The sequence below is a fragment of the Raphanus sativus genome, chromosome 6 (genome assembly GCF_000801105.2).
Source record: "Raphanus sativus cultivar WK10039 chromosome 6, ASM80110v3, whole genome shotgun sequence".
NCBI lineage: Eukaryota > Viridiplantae > Streptophyta > Magnoliopsida > Brassicales > Brassicaceae > Raphanus > Raphanus sativus.
In genome coordinates this window covers 2,149,161-2,167,796 of record NC_079516.1, presented here as the reverse complement: position 1 = coordinate 2,167,796, position 18,636 = coordinate 2,149,161, and the positions used below count along the sequence as shown (strand labels likewise).

Here is an 18,636-nt window from a genome sequence, read left to right as displayed (position 1 = left end):
ATATATGTATGTTTTGAAACCATAATACTATTCAAAAACCAATTTGTTGTCGGAATAGGAATGTGGGCCGGGACAATCTCCGCCGTGGAGTTCGGCGAGAGTTGTGGCTACATATTAACTCTCACAGCTTTAGCACAGTAACATGACACGTTGAACACTCACATGCCTTCAGGTCTGTCAACACATTATCTGGCCGTCCTCTCACGTGGCAAGTCCATGTTTACCCTCTGTGTGTTCATTTCTCAAGTCTGTATTCACTGTATTGCATTTGCATCATCAAAGTAGATGCATGGCTGGTTTGGATATCGTATTTAGTATGAATATAGACCTATTGGTCGGTCTGCGTTTCAATAACCAGGTATAATTAAGTATTCTTAACCAAAACTAAAAAGTTATAAACTTTGACGAATGATAAAATTGTGATTCCCGACGTATGGCATATCCCAAATAGTTGATTAGCTAACCAATCAACAATTTATATATGTTAATGACAGCAAAATTTAGCTGTCATGAAATACTCCTTGGAGCAAATCAAGAAAGTTACAAAATAATGATATTTCAAGATCATTCTACTCTGGCTTCGTCTGCCAGCATAATAGCATATGTTTTCTCTTCCTAAAGTCGCTTTCTTGACACTCAACAGATCTTCACAAAAAATGGCCATTTATCCTCTTAATTATTAAATTATTATGGCCGACACCAACGCATAACCGTGGCATCGAATTGACACCACACATATTAAAAGTGTTTCTTACTTTATATATATCATGTCCTAATCAAAGGTGGTTATGTCATCTTTTTCTTGTTATAAAATAAGTGGTAGTATCTGCTTCTTGAGAGTTGAAACTTTTAGTTCTTTTATCATTCCGAACAGATTCGATCCTGCCGACATAGGTCTTAAGCTTAACCGGTTGGTATGTTGATCCATTCTGTACACCAATTATACTGAACGTTGTTTGGAATACAATATAAGCCCATTAAGGCCCATAAAAGGCCACTATGGCCCATCGCTAATTATGAATTTGAGACGAAAATTACGTCCATGGCAATAATAATTTGAAGAAATTTCTCAACACACATCCATAAACACAAAGCCAAAGCTTTTTAGGTTTACAGATATAAGTTTCACACGAAGCCATAAACACAAAGCAAAAGAATGTTCTGTTTAAAAAAAAAGAAAAAAAAATGTTCTGTTTTTTTTTCCCCTCACACGAAGCAAAATAAAGTAAAAAACCTTGAAAAAATTTAAGAAACCCATAACTTTTTTATCACTTGACTTTGGTTTCTTCAGTTGTGATAGTCTTAGAGCTTGGAGATTTACCAATGATCGCTTTCTTTGCCTTAACAAGGGATTGCTTCACCTTTGACATAATACTGTTTGAATGTTTTTGCTTGTTGACAGCAACTTCTTTGGTTGTGACTTCTGCTTCTCGTTTCAGCTCATCGCTCTCTTCAACAACCTCTGATATTTTATCTGTAACTGATTCCTCTTGTTTGTTTCCTTCAGTTTCCTTCTCTCTTGTTTCTGAATCAGTTTCTTTCAAGTCATCCTCGCTCTTGCTTTCTGCTCCAGGTGTTTTAATATCTTCCGTGATGTTCTCATCTTCTGTAGGTAGTTTGGTTACTACATCTTTGGCTTCGCTTGCTTCTTCTTGTTCATTCTTTGGTGGTTCTTCCAGTACATGTTTCTCTTCGGTAATGGTCTTCTCAATGACATCAGGAGGAGATGAAACGTCTTCTTCAGTCTCAACCTTAGCTTGTTCTTGTTCTGTTGATTCAGGTGTTTCTTCTGCCTTTACTACTTCAACTTCTTGTGGTAATGTATTTGCTTTCTCAACCGGAGTCTCTACGATTTCAGAAGCCTCTGGCTTTGGCGTGACTTCAAGAACCTCAACATCTTTGCTTTTGTCTTCTACAGTCTCTGAAGGTACTTCTCCAACAAGCTGAACATCAACTGCTTCCACCTGTTTGCTTCCTGCTTCATCTGTTGATTCCAAAACATCAACAACATTTGTCTCCTCCATATCCTTATTGTCTTCTTCAACAACACTCTCCACTATTTGCTTCTCTTCTGCTTTCTCCTCATCAACACCCTCTTTCACAATGGTTGGTTCTTTAATTCCCACTTGCTCAGCTACCTCCTTCTCACCATTTTCATTTTCCCCCTTCTCTGTAGATTCCTCTACTTCCACAACTGCAGGTGATTCTTTCTCCGGTTCATCAACAGGAGTTTGGTCACTTTGCTCCTCCTTTATAACCGTCAGGTTTAAATCTGAAACCGGTTTATCTTTCACCACAACCTCAGTTTCTTGCAAAACAATATTTTTTCCATCAACTTAGCTTCTTCATTCACCTTGTTCTCCATTGGCTGTATAAGGTAAAAAAAAACTCTTTTAATATTCTTTCTTAAATAGAAAACACACAAAACAATCATAGCTGCAGTATATTTATATACTGAGAAAGACTATTCTTATATGAGAGCATACGTGTTGATAAAAAAAAAATAGAGCATACGTATGAATATTAGACTCTGTCACAGTGAAAGCATAAGGATCTAACAAGAACCAAAACAGGATGCAGAAAATCTATCTATCACGCTTAAAAGCATCACTTCGAAAGGTACAAAATAGATACACAACATATATGAGTATAAACATATGTAATAAGACTTTCTGAGGGGACAGAGGGAGAATTTATGAGCCAGCTTACCTTATCGGGTGTAGTTGCAGTTGCGGTCTGAGAATCTGAAGCCATGAAAGAAGATTCAGAAGGAAGGAGAATAAAAAGTAGTGGACAGGGCTCACTTCAAAAATTCAGATGATTATATGTCAGAGTTGATGAAGAAGTTAGTTTGGCTGAAAGAACTTAAAAAAGGAAATGATACATAGAATCACACAAAGTGGGGAACACTGGTTAGCTGTCTCTCACCCTAGAAGCCTTGAACCAGGGTGTCAAGTGTCAACACACTCTGGATATTCTCTACTCTATTCACTTTCTCTATCCTTTACTGTTTTATTGTTTATTCTTATACATTATTTGTATTTGATTATTTATATGAATTCTTTGTGGGAACAATGTTGACAATATACATATACAGATCAACTACTTGCAACGCAAAGAAAGAAAAAAAAACAGAAAAGGAATCATTTCTCTGTGATTGCATTTAAACTCTTATGAGCAAAAAAAAAAAGTTTTTTTAGGTTTTATTATGTTTTCCAGAGAAGCACAATCAATCATACATTTCTCCATTGAGATTTGGAGTTTATGAGACTAAGCATCAAAGGAGCTACTAATCACAACAAGGGATAGGGAAACAACAAGAAATATACATATCTTATAAAAAAAAATAGCACTATAGAGAAAGAAACTAGTCTTGACTAATATAGGTTTCAGGACTTGACATGAAAGCTATGGTAAAATTAGCAGTAACTAAGTTAAATAAATACAAAGACTCAAAGAATCGTGCAGCCGCTTCCACTTTCATAGGTAGTAACAGACACAACATCGCAACTTGCGCAGTACGGAGACATAGGCTTGCAGTTGCATACAGGCTTTGGTTTTTCAGGTGGTGGTGGTGGAGGAGGCTTTGGTGGCCCAGGCTCTGCTGGAGGCTTTGGTGGCTCTGGAGGCTTTGGCGGTTCTGGAGGTTTTGGTGGTGGCCCAACGCTGATGATTACAGGTTTCTGTTTAATTTTCTTTAGCCGTGATGCAACGCAGACCGGATCCATTGTTCCCACCACGGTAAGTATGTTTTTCTCCTCATCTAATGATATATGATTCACACCTGCATCAACTCTCATGTTTCAGTAGTAGGATATATGTTAGAGAACTGATTGCTTTAAGATTTTCTTTTCAGAACCTTCTATCACTGTGACTGCTTCCAAGATTCGCTATTACATTTCCCACAGTTTACATTCACCTTGATCTCAACTTTCTGCTCAAAACCACATAGAGACTAATAACAACAAACTGGAAACATTCCATATTAGGTTTGAGAAAACTGGTATAATAGGATGTTTACCTTCACAGTCATGATGGATTAGCCAAAAATGAAAACTGGATTAGTGGAGTTTTGGAGAATAGAGAAAGAAGAGAAGAAGTTATTGGAAACTTGTGAAGACAAGAGATGACAGATTGGAATTGTTTTGAAGCAATTGAGGTTGTCTATGATCAGTATTAAATAATCAAAGAGATTGCAGTATCTACGTGCTTGGATGCATGTTTATACATATATTGTGAATAAATTGCTTAGTTGGTTGAGGAATGAATTTGTTTCATTATACAAAAACTTATGAATATATTAGTCACATATTCTATTCTAATTTGTACGTACTTGACCCCGTACTTGACCCCCGAATAAGTTTTATATTAGATATCTTATAATCATGAAAATGCATGGATAGATATATTCAATTTTTGGTTCACCTTTAGCCGGTTTCTGATTTATTTAGGTAGAAATTAAATCATGCCTTCCGGTTTGGTTATCAAAACAGAAGGACCGGTTTGGATTTGACTGAACTAAACAAAACCTCTCGAGTTTTATAACCAACTAGATTTTGACCCGCACGCCCGTGCGGGTATATATTTTTATATAATATGTTGTTATTTGTTTTTAATGTCAATATCAAAGTTGGACAAAAAAACCGAAACCAAAAAATTAAACCGGTCCCAATCCAAAAAGAAGTATCCAACCCGAACCGAAATTGATTAAATATCTAAATTATTCAAAACTTTGTATTTAGAGAACTTAAACCGAATTTGATCGAACTGAAATATTTTGAATACCCTAATGTATTTGAAATAGATTTACATACTTATATATATTATTATTTTAGATTTAATGTATATAAAAACATCCAGAATATATATAGTATTTTGAAATTGTTGTACATTTTTATGTTATAAACTCATATTATATCGAAGAAGAAAATTTATTTAAAATTATATATTTTATGAAATAGTTTATTTAAAATTTTGTATGTATACTCTTATGTAACTTTTTTTTAAACATGAACATTTTACCAAACTCCTAAAACCAAACTGAAATCGACTTGGAAATATATGTGTGGTTTGGGTCCGGGTCTAGAGTAAAATACATATTCAATTTTCTGGACCCGCGGATCTCTTTTAGAGAGTCAAAGTCCTACTTGATACCTGATCGAAATGTTTTGTACATATTAAGTATATTTGGATATTTAAATATGTTACTGGTGTTACAAATACATTTTAAGTTTTGGGTTAAAGTTTTCGATTTTAGTTTTGGGTTTCGAGTAAAATTTTAATTTTTTCTTAAAACTGTTTTGGGTATTCGGAAAAAAAATTTGGGTATTTTTCGGTTTTTCGTATCATATTTCAGGTAAAATGTTGGATCATTTTGGTATTTTAATATTTTTGGATTCTAATATTTTTTGTGTTTTGGTATTTTTGTGTGTTTGGTCTTTTTTTGGATTCTACAGTCTTATGGTGTGTTGTGTTGATTTATATTAATTTTACACCAACAATATTCGATACAAACATTTTATAGAAACATTGGTAATATAAAGAATGGTTTATACCAAACTTTCATATTTAAAAGATTATATGTCAACGGTTTTTATTATAACATCTAAAGCCAATAAATAGTAATAAGTTGCTATAAAAAGGGATAGTTACAATATTTGGTCATATTATATATAATAGGTTAGACTAAAAAAGAAAGGGTATAACAACCTTACATAAATGGATTTTTTAAAAATGATACTCTTATAATAGTATCGACTTTTTAGGAATATTATCAATCTTAAGAAGCAAAGAAGTTCAATTGGTTTTGATTTAGTGCACCGATAATATCTAATGATATATTGGTTTTGATTCTGCAGATCAACATTTAACCGAGACATATTTTGTATGGAAACATTTTTTTTTAATTTCTGCTGACCAAACAAAACCGAGGCATTCGTATTTCCATGGTTACGTATTTACATAATTTTTAGTGTGGTGAACCGAACTATGTATATACAAAATGTTGGATAATAATTCAGAGGAACATGTTTGTTTTGATTTCTATTGAAACATGTTTGTTTTATTTTTTAAACAAAATTAAACCGAGTCATATATAGGTAGTGGTAAATAACGGCTCAAAATTATACCAAGTCATGTTTAACTCGGTTTTAAGTGAAACATGCGGGACAAAATTAAATTGAAGTACACGTTAATGTATAAGGCAGGTTTGTTAAGTTAAAAACGACTGTGCATAACCCAGTGGCATAGAATAGTAAATATTGAGGAAAACTCAGGGTTAAGTACAAAATGTACTTCAGTTTTAATAGTTTAGATAAGCAGCCAAAATCATTGTCCTTCTTTCAATCATTTCCAGTTTGGTGATATTATTAGAGTTTGGACATGTTTTTATGTGTGTCAAAGCTCCCTTTAATTACCAAACTAGATTTTAACCCGCACGTTCGTGCGGATATATTTATATTTTTTAAATATTTTTTATATTATTAAAAATGTTTTAAATATATAATTTCTATTTTAGTGTTATATATTGTATTACTATATCATATTATTGTTTATAATGGTTTTTCTAAAAAAATTTACTTTGTTATTGATTTTTATTACTTACTAATATATTTTCGAGTTAGGTAAAATAAAATAAAAATATGAAATACTCAAATAGAGAACCCCATTCAAATTATGTTGTTTTCTTTAATTTAAACATTTTGCATATAATACATTTTTAAATTTTATTTATTTATATTATAGAAAATAAATATGACTAAAATAATTATATTTACATGTTGTGTTTAAGAAAATATACTTTAACATATCTCATTTTAGTATTTTACGGGATTTATTTATTTTAAATAATATAATCCTATTGTTTTAGTAAACTTTATACATAGTAGTATCTATCATACTATTTTATTAAATTTATTATATAGGATATTTGTTTTGGATGTTATGATATTTAGTTCTATTTTTTTTTTTAAATTAAGACGTCAAAACATTAGGTTACTTAAATTTTTACAACATATATAGTTAGTTTTTTTCAGGTACATTTCAAAAAGTTAATCTTTATTATCCATGATTTTGTCTTTTGTAAAATTTGAAATATTATCATTTTGAGTTTGAATATTTATTTTCAAAATAATATATTTTTTCGAGACAACTTTGGAAAATTACACAACTATTTGAGTTTGGAATAATACATGAATTTTGAATTTGTTTTGGTACTACATTACTGTATTATTTATAAAATATTTGAATTTTTGGTGATATTTTTAATTCTTTTATCAACAAATTTTGTTACAATTAAAATAAAATAAAATTTATAATTAAAATTTGATTTTTGTCACTAATATTTTAAATGAATTACTGAAATTTCATATTTTACTAATAACATATTTTTAAATAGTATATGAACTAAAGGTTATTATATACTATTATATTTTTGTATATAAACATTTTAAGCAATATATTGCTAATAGTTTCAAAATAAATAAAAAGATAATGTATGGCTGTAAATATAAAATTTTAACTTATGTTAATACATTTATTTTAATATAAAAGTATTATATAGTTTTCGAAGTTTAATCCATTATAATGATGATCTATAATTTATTTAAGTTAAAAAATAAAATAATTTTTTTTTGTTAATTTACCTATTTAATATATTTTTAATATTTAATTCATATAGCACTTCTATTTTTATATAATACGGAATATATCATAGAATCTATAAAAAGTTAGTATAAAGAATTTTTTATTTTCTTTTTTATAATAAGTTTTAGTTAAATTTACTTATAATAATATTATATTACTAATTTCGAAATATATTTATGTGTTATTTATAAAAAAAATATTTAAATTTTAAACTAAGATTTTGTTAGATTCTTTCTCAACAGATTTTATTATAATTAAAAAAATCAAATTTAAAGTTGGTTTATTGTTAATATATTTATAGTTGGTTTATTGTTAATACAAATAATCAAATATGTCATATTGACTAATTCTTTAAGTGGTCCTACTATGACTTGTTAATAGTAGATAAAAATAGAACCCTAAATTAATAGATTAGATATTAACCAACGATCAAAACCCCTAAACCTAATTATGGCAGAAGTTTAAAATTAACAACCCTATGTTCCCCAGTATGTTTACTATTCTCCATTGGTTTCTCCATTGGCTATCTCTTCTTGACACAAATATATAAATTGAGGAACAAGGTAAAAGGTTTTTCATAACTTCAACAATAATATTTATCGACAACAACCAACAATGGCAACTTCCATAATCCATCTTTTTGTTACCACCTTGCTCGTGGCCGCCCACACGGCCTTTGCCGAATCAAACATGCTCCAAGATTTTTGTGTTGCTGATCTCAAGGGTTTTAAACCTCTCTTTCTTTCTTTTGATCTAACATTTATATTCCGAAAAAGAAGATTTATGCCTTTCTGACAATGAAGAGGATATATCTTTTTAGAGTTTTCTTATTAGTTAAGCATGTATATATATATATGAACTGGAATCACAATTTTTTCTTACAACATTATAGTTTTGTTATCGTTGACTTTAATCATGTGTTTTATTAGGTGAGAAAGTCAACGGATACCCTTGCAAAGACCCAGCACAAGTAACACCAGAGGACTTCTACTACACAGGCTTAGCCAATGGTGCATCCACCACCAACACCACATTGGGCTCAGCCGTTACAAGTGGCAACGTTGAGAAAATCCCTGGCCTCAACACTTTGGGTGTCTCCATGTCTCGGGTCGACTACGCACCAGGCGGACTCAACCCGCCACATCTTCACCCCAGAGCTTCAGAAGCCATATTCGTCCTCGAAGGACGTCTCTTTGTCGGATTCTTGACAACCACTGGAAAACTCATCTCCAGACACATCAACAAAGGAGACGTCTTTGTGTTCCCCAGAGCTCTCCTCCATTTCCAGCAGAACCCTAACAATGCTCCTGCTTCCGTGCTCGCTGCTTTCGATAGTCAGAATTCGGGAGCTCAAGGTGTTGGACCGACTCTGTTTGGTGCTAACCCTCCGATTCCTGATGACTTGCTTGCCAAGGCGTTCTATTTAGAACCACAGGAGGTTCAGAAGGTTAAGGGTAAATTCCCAGCCAAGAAATAAATATAGGTTTCAGAGCATACCCATAAATGCAACAATCATAGACAAATAATGAACATAAAAATGTAAACTACTAAAAAAGTGCTTGTAAATATTTTTTAACAATGTTGGCCCATTCATTATAATAATATTGGTTTCAACATTTCGAAAATTTTCCAAAATCCTTGGGTTAGTCCCTTTAAAAATATTGAGTTTTCGGTAAATATTCTATATACTGAATTTTATCATCTTCACTTCAGTTTAAGAATTTCAAACCACATTCTACATTTGAATTAATGTATTCTAAGCTATCTTTCATGGTATATAGTAATAATTCAAATTTTTTAATATTTAGTTAACTAAAATTTCATATACCGCTTAGATTAGTGGAATTAGCATTATAAAATCTTCATTATCAAAAGAAACGGAGACTACAAAGGTTCTAAACTCTTTGACCATCATCTTATGTTAGTGATCGATGAAACTATACACTAAAACCAGATTTTCATATTTTTGAATTTTTTTCAAAATCCGTGGGTTAACCCCTTCTAAAATAATGAGTTTTTGGTAAATGCTCTATATACTAAAGTTTATACTCTTTCTTTTTATTTAAAAATTTCAAACCACATTCTACGAATTAATGTATTATAAACTATATTTCATGGTATATAGGAATCATTCTAATTTTTTAATATTTAGTTTACTATAATTTCATATACTGACTAGATTAGTGAAATTAGCATTATAAAATCTTCATTATCTAGAGAAACAGAGACAACAGATGTTGTAAACTCTTTGACCATCATCTTATGTCAGTACTCGATGAAATTATACACTAAAACCAGATTTTCATATTTTTGATTTTTTTTTCAAAATCTGTGGGTTAACCCCTTCCAAAGTAATGAGTTTTCAGTAAATAATATATATACTGAAGTTTATGCTCTTCACTTTAGTTTAAAAATTTCAAACCACATTATACATTTGAATTAATGTATTATAAACTATATTTCATGGTATATAGGAATCATTCTAATTTTTAATATTTAGTTTGGTAAAATTTCATATACTGCATAGAATAGTGGAATTACCATTATTAAATTTTCATTATCTAGAGAAATGGAGACAACAGAGATTCTAAACTCTTTGACCATCATCTTATGTTAGTTCTCGATGAAACAATACACTAGAACCAGATTTTCATATTTTTGAAATTTTTCCAAAATCTGTGGGTTAACCCTTTCAAATATATTGAGTTTTCGGTAAATGCTATATATATTGAAGTTTATACTCTTCACTTTAGTTTAAAAATTTAAAACCACATTCTACATTTGAATTAATGTATTATAAACTATATTTCATGATATATAAGAATCATTCTATTTTTTTAATATTTAGTTTACTAAAGTTTCATATTCTGCCTAGATTATTGGAATTAGCATTATAAAATCTTCATTATCTAGAGAAACATAAACAACAGAGGTTCTAAACTCTTTGACCATCATATTATGTTCATGCTCGATGAAACTATACACTAAAACCTGATTTTCTTATTTTTGAATTTTTTTTCTAAAATCCGTGGGTTAACCCCTCCAAAAATATTGAATTTTCGGTAAATGTTCTATATACTGAAGTTTATACTCTTCACTTACTGTTTAAAAATTTCAAACCACATTCTACATTTGAATTAATGTATTATAAACTATCTTTCATGGTATATATGAATCATTCTAATTTTTTAATATTTAGTTTACTATAATTTCATATACTGACTAGATTAGTGGAATTAGCATTATAAAATCTCCATATCTAGAGAAACAGAGACAATAGAGGTTCTAAACTATTTGACCATCATATTATGTTAGTGCTCGATGAAACTATACACTGAAACTATACACTATACATATTTTGAAGTTTTTTCCAAAATACGTGGGTTAACCCCTTCTAAAATATTGAGTTTTCGGTAAATGCTCTATATACTGAAGTTTATACTCTTCACTTTTGTTTAAAATTTTCAAACCACATTCGACATTTGAATTAATATATCCTAAACTATTTTTCATGGTATATAGGAATGATTCTAATTTTTTAATATTTAGTTTACTATAATTTCATATACTGACTAGATTAGTGGAATTAGCATTATAAAATATTCATTATCTAGAGAAACGAAGACAAGAGAGGTTCTAAACTCTTTGACCATCATCTTATATATGTTAGTTCTCGATGAAACAATATACTAAAACCAGATTTTTATATTTTGAACTTTTTTTCAAAATCCGTGGGTTAATCTATTTTAAAATAATTATTTTAAAATAATTAGTTTTGGTAAATGCTCTATATACTGAAGTTTATACTCTTCACTTTTGTTTAAAATTTTCAAACTACATTCGATATTTGAATTAATTTATTCTACACTATTTTCATGGTATATATGAATCATTCTAATTTTTTAATATTTAGTTTGGTAAAATTTTATATGTTGCCTAGAATAGTGGAATTACCATTATAAAATCTTCATTATCTAGAGAAACGAAGACAACAGAGGTTCTAAACTCTTTGACCATCATCTTATGTTAGTTCTCGATGAAACAATACACTAAAACCAGATTTTTATATTTTCGGAATTTTTCCAAAATCCATGGGTTAACCCCTTTTAAAATAATGAGTTTTCGGTAAATGCTCTATATACTGAAGTTTATACTCTTTACTTTTGTTTAAAAAAATTTAAACCACATTCGACATTTAAATTAATTTATTCTAAACTATCTTTCATGGTATATTGGAATCATTCTATTTTTTAATATTTAGTTTGGTAAAATTTCATATATTGCCTAGATTAATGGAATTAGCATTATTAAATCTTTATTTTCTAGAGAAACGGAGACAACAAAGGTTTTAAACTTCTTTGACCATCATCTTATATAAGTTTTCTAAGAGACTATACACTAAAACCAGATTTTCATATTTTTGAATTTTTTTCAAAATCCGTGGGTTAAACACTACACAAATATTGAGTTTTAGGTTCCCTATATACTGGGTTAATACTCTTTTATTTTTTTAAAATATCTAACTGCATTCTAAATTTTTATTATTGTATCATAAATTATCTTTCATGGTACATGGTCATCATTTTAATTTCCTAACAATTTTAATAAAACTTAATATATTACTTAAATTAGTTGATTAATCACTATGAAATCTCTACTTTTTAGAGAAACGGAAACAACAAACGTTCCAAACCTCTTTGACCATCATCTCATGTTAGTTTATGATGCAAATATGCATTAAAACAATATTGTCATTTTTTTTATTTTTTCTCAGAATATGTGGTTACCGTACGAAAATATTGAGTTTTAGGTTAAATGCTCTATATTTTTATGCTTGTACTTATTAGTGTTGCTTAAAATTTTCTAATCACTTTATACATTTTTATCAATGTATGATAAACTCTCTTTCATAGTACAGGGGATTCGTTCTAATTTTTTAACAATTAAGTTAGTAAAATTTCATATGCTGTCTAAATTATTGGACTTATCACTATGAAATTTTTGTTTTTGCAAGAAACGGAACCACCAAAGGTTTCAAACCTCTTTGACCATCATCATATATCAATACATGACGAAACTATGCATTTAAACAAGATTATCATATTTATTGATTTTTTTCAAAATTTGTGAACCCTACGAAAATATAAATTTTTCTTTAATTTTTCTATATATTGAAATTTATACTCATCAAAAATTGTTTAAAATTTTCTAAATGCATTATAAATTTGTATTAATCTATAATAGAATTTCTTCCATAGTACATGGACACCATTCTAATATTTTAACTATTGTTTTAATAAGACTTTATATATTGCTTAAATTAATTAGTAGATTATAACCACTATGAAATCTCTATTTTTTGGATAAACGGAAACAATAAAGTTTTCAAACCTCTATCGGTTAAAATTTATTTTACTTTGGTCGTTGACTTGAAACTAGAGGTGCAAGGTTAATTGGGCGTTTTGGATCCAGTTTACGGTATCAGTTTGAATTCATTATTTCACTTTGGTTTGGTTTGGTTTTGAGCTTGAATCTTGTTCGTTGTGTAATTAAAAATAACCTGTGTAAAATGGTCTTGTCTTTTTTACAGTAAAAAAAATATAAAAATATTTATAGTATGAATAACAAAACTCCGAAGAGTAGACTGCATGTACGCAGATCCTCTTTACTTGAAAATACATAAAAGGCGGAGAGAGAAGAGAGAGAAGAGAGAGAAAGTAGATCTTGGATTTGACTCCGGCGTACGGACGGCGCGTGAGCGCGCGTTCCGTCGCCGGAGTCCGTTGGCTTTGTTTATAAATCATCCGTTTTTGGTCTCTTCCCCGTCTCTTCCGGTGTCCGCTTTGTTTAAGCTCTGGTCAGGTACTTCCAGTGGGGGTCCCGTGGAGTGAAGACGCGGTCGTCTGGAAATCAAGGCGCAGTGAAGAGGATCGTCGTGTGTAGCTTGCGATTCCGGGAGGCTGAGGCTTACACAGCTCTGTGGCCGCCGGTTCCTGTCCCCGCGAGGTGGAAGCGTCCTCAGCTTCACCGTCGTCGGTCTTGCCGCTGGGACGTGAGGGCTTCCACAGCCTACGTCGCCGGCTTTAGGTTATCCTTTTGTTTTTTAGGGTTTGCGATCTGGTTTTGGATCGGGTGTTTACGCTTTGGTGGTTTGAGTGGTGATGTGCTGGTTTTGTCGGAGGAGATATCCAAGAGAGATAAAGCTCTCCGACGAGAAGACAGAGTTGGGAGACGTGAGATGGTTTCGCTGGAGGCGGTTCGGTTCTGCTCCGGTGTAACGAAGTGGCGGTGGTGTAGTTCCGGTGACGATTCGCGGCGGAGATGGTCAAGTCTGTTATCGAGTGAGGTTCTCGGTCATATCTCGCGTAGGGTTTGAAGTGCTGCTGTCGGATGAGATCTAGATAGAGAGATGGGGCTCTCCGATAAGTTCCAGAAAGGCGAGGAAGGAAGTTGGTTTCAACGGGGGCTCGTCGGTTATCTGAGTTCCGGTGAAACAAAGGTGTCGGTGACTGGTTGCGGCGGCTTGGTGAGGCGGTGATGGTCGAGTTGACGCGGATCGACGCGTGGTGTACTGACGGTGAAGATCTTTACACGCGTCCTCATCCAGCATCCTCGACACGCGGATCAACAAGCGGGACCAGTCCTTTTCTAAAATTGGGCCGTGGGCCATTTAGTTTGTTTGGGCTTCGGCCATTATTGTAGGTAGCCCAGTGTTTTGTGGACTTTTTGTAGTACTTGGGCTTCGGTCATGTGGGCTTCGGCCAGTTTTAATAATAATTCAAACTTGGGGGAAAAAAAAAAGACTGCATGTACGCACAATTGTTGAAAAGAAAACTTGAGATATGATTGAGTGGAAGGAGCCGTAGAGAATTTTACCTCTCAAAAAAAAAAAATCTGAAGTTTTTTTCAATTATATTTTAGTATTTTAACAATCTTAAAAGTTCTCTTGAAGTTTCTCCACTGTTTTATTTTACTATTTTTGCTCTTATGACGTTATTTTTATATAAGCTAATAATTTGAGACTAAATTTTTATAACGACTAAAACAAATCAGATTATTCAATTCTTTTTTGTAACTACATTATTCAATATTCAGTTTAGGTTTTGATTTCTCGGGTAACATATAGGTAACAATTCAATTACGTTATTAACATATTTGCATTAGAGGATTCTGATCAAATATTTTGTCATTTTTATCAAATATTCATTCATTAGTTTAACTGAAAAAGACTCCAAGGAGAGACTCATTGAAACTCCAACAAAATTGATCTAAGAAGAACCAATAGACTACGTACATAAACATAATTGTTGATATGGGTAGATGGGTAGCTGACAAAAGAAAAAGACTGCATACATAATGACGATGTTAGTAAGTTATTCACAAAAGTGTGAAAATAACTAATCTATATATATAAAAGAAGGCTGGATCTCTCCTGCTGACACATCAGCGTCCAGGTAAGAAATTCGAGCTTTCTGGGACTGACACGTGTCGCATCTCTAAAACGTGTCGTTTCATTAAAGTTGTCTGCTTCATATTTGCGGGCTTCTTTTTTGGGCTTCATGTTTTACGCAAATAATTATAGCCTTCTGATAGAAAGAAACAATTGGCCCCAAAGACGTCTTCACCTTCCTAACGAAAAGCTTCCATCCTTTCTAGGGTTCATCTGTGCCATGAATCAGCGCCGACCAACCTCTATTCGAAGCTGCCGCCTCTAATTAATGGTTTGACATTCTTGATACTGGTTCTCACAATCTAACACCATTACATAATCCAGTGCATCCAATCGTCGTGATTAAGCCTCTCATTAAAAGCACATTCCGACTCTTCGTACCATTTCACATTCAATATACCCACTCATAACTTCTACGGAGTGAATCTATAATCTATAAATATGTGAGTTTTTTCCTTTTTTTTCTTAATCTTCCTAAAACTTCCGTAAAACTTCCGAGTCGTCACCGTAGAGTATCGCGTTTCTTCGAGCGGGAAGAGAGCTTCGCAGCATAGTTTGTCAAACACTTCATTGTCACTGAGAAAAAAATATGACAGAGGAGAGAGAAGAAAAGGCCGGTGATTGCTTATTTGATGTTCGTAAAAGATGTGCTTGGATCACTCCGAGATCTGGTAAGTTTCATTGTCTTTCTTATGATTATGAGCTTGAATAGTTTAAGAGATCTGGTATTAAGGTTGGAGGTAAGTGTTTGAATGAAGAGCTCATATTCTGAGTATTGATTTGTGATCACGTGATCTCTATTGTACACTGACCAGTGACCACATAAACATGATTTGTTTCTTTGTCATTTCCTTACATTGATGGGCTTAGTCCTTAACTTTATCTCGCCTTGAATCTTTTCCTCTGCTATGCCTTGACCTGATGGTTTGTTTTTGAGATGTTTCATCTTACAGACCAATCTTGCATTGCTTTCCATGATAAAGAAGGGGGAGCTCCTGTCCATTATGACAAGTACGTGATGATATCTCTTTTACTGATTATTTTGCTTAGTCTGGGATATGCTATTTGTGTATTATAAAGGCTCTTATTTGTCAAACTGCTTGCATAAAAGTTTCCGAGTTATTAAGCCTCTCTGGTGTAGTTCCGGAACTATCCTGGAAATACATTCTTTTCAAAAGCCAACCATTCAGGTAACTATGAAGTATCACCAATGCGTTTTTTGTAACATAATCTTCTTATAAGCCAAATTTCAAAGTGCTTAATCTTTATTGAAATTGGGAAATTTTCATGGAATTTGATTCAATTCTTACATCTGAACAAACAAACAAAAAAACGAGAATATCACCTGAGTTGCTACCACCCCATTACTATCCATGATCCAAGGCTTAATGATTTGCTTTTTTTTTTCCTTGACAGTAGTTCTCTGGTTTACTACGAACTTTGTCACTACATTTTAAAAGCTTTGGTAAACAGCATAGCTTTTAAATAAATATATATAGATGACTGTGCCTTAGGTAATTGTGCAACCGTTCTTAAGATCTTAGTGGATTGACGTACATGTGTTGCTTTCTCGTCCGTGTAGGAACAATAACACTCCGCTAGACTTGAAAATGGTTGCAGTCGACCAGGTTAAAGTACTTGACTGCTTGTGATAGACTTATCAAGTTAAGAATTAATCAGTTGGTACAGCCATTTGAACGTATTTGACACAAGTATCGGGTGCTTAATCTTTGGCAATCAACTTGCTTTGTTGGCTGTTAGTAAAACTGAGACATGCTTCACTCACAGCGACTTGGGAAGTTACAGGTTAAACACAGGTATAGAGTGGCACACTCCCATCCTTTTGGCTTTCCACAGGAGAAGACATTCGGCTGAAGAAGCTGCAAAGGAAACAGATGCAGAACAGGCAGTTTCAAAGGTAGAAGCTGCCATGACAGCGGCTGAAACAGCTGCAAAGGAAACAGATGCAGCAGAAGCTGCTCGAGCTTATGCTGAAGAAGCTTCAAAGACACTGAAAGGAAAAAGAACATCTGCAAAGTGGTAAACACAATCTTCTTATATCAGACAACACATGATAAAGAGAATACTTTCTCATGGTCGTATTGTAAATTTGATTAAACAAATGGTTTGTACGTGAGGTGAAGACGAAGAAGAATAAGCTAAATGTGTTGCAGGTGATGAGAGAGAGAGATGCTAATTTAGAAACTCTTTTTAGTTGTAAAGCAGTAATCACAGATGCTAAAGCAAAAATGAGTTCCTCCCTTGATTCAACCATACCAAAAAACAACATAAGTTTGAGTTTACATCTTTACATGCTTTAAACCAATAAAATAGAATTCTTATCTTACGGTAAGACATTAATTCCTTTATCGCGTGACCAATAAAATAACATTAAAGCAACTAAAGAGTTATCATTTTTATTTTCCCGACCTCCCAAAAGAAAAGTCCTCTAATAGAAATACCAAAACAGAAAACAATTCATTTTGAGAAGCCTATTGAAATAAAGTTATTTACGAGATTAAAATTCTTTCTCAAAACCTTTTCAAATATGTTTTTCTTCCACTATTTTTCATAGTATGCACAAGAAATTAATCATCGTTCCAAAATATATAAAAAACACACTAACAACATTGAAAATTACTCTCTCAGTAGTCCTCTCTATAACATCTATACGCGGCCACATGTTGAAGAATAGCAAATGTATGTCCCAAATGTATTTACACATTCATTACTTCCATATACTATTTTATCTATAAACAATAATATCATGCAAGAAATACTTACATACATCAAAAATGCATATCCCGCGCTACATAACACATTCATTCTTTTTGGCAAGAACACATTCATTATTTATATATAGATAACTTACAAAATAATAATAATATAAATAGTGTAAGTTGTTATAAAATAGTGAAAATTAATGTTACATATAACTGAGAATACATTAAGCATTTTAAAAAGATTACATTAAATTAGTTTAAAGGCAAAATAAGTATATGTTTTATAGTTGTGAATACAAAATGTAAGGTTATTTTTATTGAATTAAACGTGATTTTTATATAAAAAATACTAAAATAAAAAACCTCAACCATAGTTTTAATATTGATATGAAACTAAATATATATAGACTTGCATAGTCTAACAAAAAACATAATGTAAAATAACTTAATAACAAACAAAAAATAACAGAAATGAAATTAGATAATTTATACTAAGACAAACATATTAAAATATCTATACCGACATAATAAAAATAGAACACAATTTCATTAATAATTACCACAACTGTGGTAAAGATAACTCTTTATATGCCATAATTGTACTATGCACATAAAATTTATGGATCACCATGAACAGCAAACCGACATGCCTGGAGCTGACAAATTTTGAGATAGATCAAACGTTTTTTATGCGATGTTTCTATATTGAAAACGAAGTGTTATGGAACTAATATGATCTTTCCAGTACCACCAAAAAAGTGTCAACAGTGATCTCGGAAATCGATATAGTGATTGTTATTAATATAAACAAATGGAAAA

General features: G+C 31.8%; 1 protein-coding gene, 1 long non-coding RNA gene and 2 pseudogenes across 2 annotated transcripts; 2 read left to right on the top strand and 2 right to left on the bottom strand.

Moving 5' to 3' along the window:
* Positions 1 to 1,009: 1,009 nt before the first annotated feature.
* LOC108811841 (uncharacterized) lies at positions 1,010 to 2,754 on the bottom strand (annotated as a pseudogene).
* Positions 1,342 to 2,862, top strand: LOC108811842 (uncharacterized). Its single transcript, XR_001943387.2, has 6 exons — positions 1,342 to 1,476; positions 1,613 to 1,780; positions 1,859 to 2,106; positions 2,177 to 2,377; positions 2,540 to 2,619; positions 2,724 to 2,862. It is a non-coding gene; the product is annotated as an uncharacterized LOC108811842 (long non-coding RNA).
* Positions 2,863 to 3,357: 495 nt separating this feature from the next.
* LOC108811140 (heavy metal-associated isoprenylated plant protein 43-like) lies at positions 3,358 to 4,033 on the bottom strand (annotated as a pseudogene).
* A 4,194-nt stretch (positions 4,034 to 8,227) lies between these two features.
* Positions 8,228 to 9,260, top strand: LOC108810710 (germin-like protein subfamily 2 member 3). The gene is made up of 2 exons (XM_018582802.1): positions 8,228 to 8,368; positions 8,574 to 9,260. Exons 1-2 carry the CDS (start codon positions 8,260 to 8,262, stop codon positions 9,119 to 9,121), a joined length of 657 nt encoding a protein of 218 aa, XP_018438304.1. The 5' UTR covers positions 8,228 to 8,259; the 3' UTR covers positions 9,122 to 9,260.
* Positions 9,261 to 18,636: the final 9,376 nt, after the last annotated feature.

Coding starts and splice junctions, on each gene's coding strand:
- LOC108810710 (XM_018582802.1), top strand. CDS start 8,260: ATGGCAACTTCCATAATCCATCTTTTTGTTACCACCTTGCTCGTGGCC. Junction 8,369..8,573: donor TTGTGTTGCTGATCTCAAGG/GTTTTAAACCTC, acceptor GTGTTTTATTAG/GTGAGAAAGTCAACGGATAC.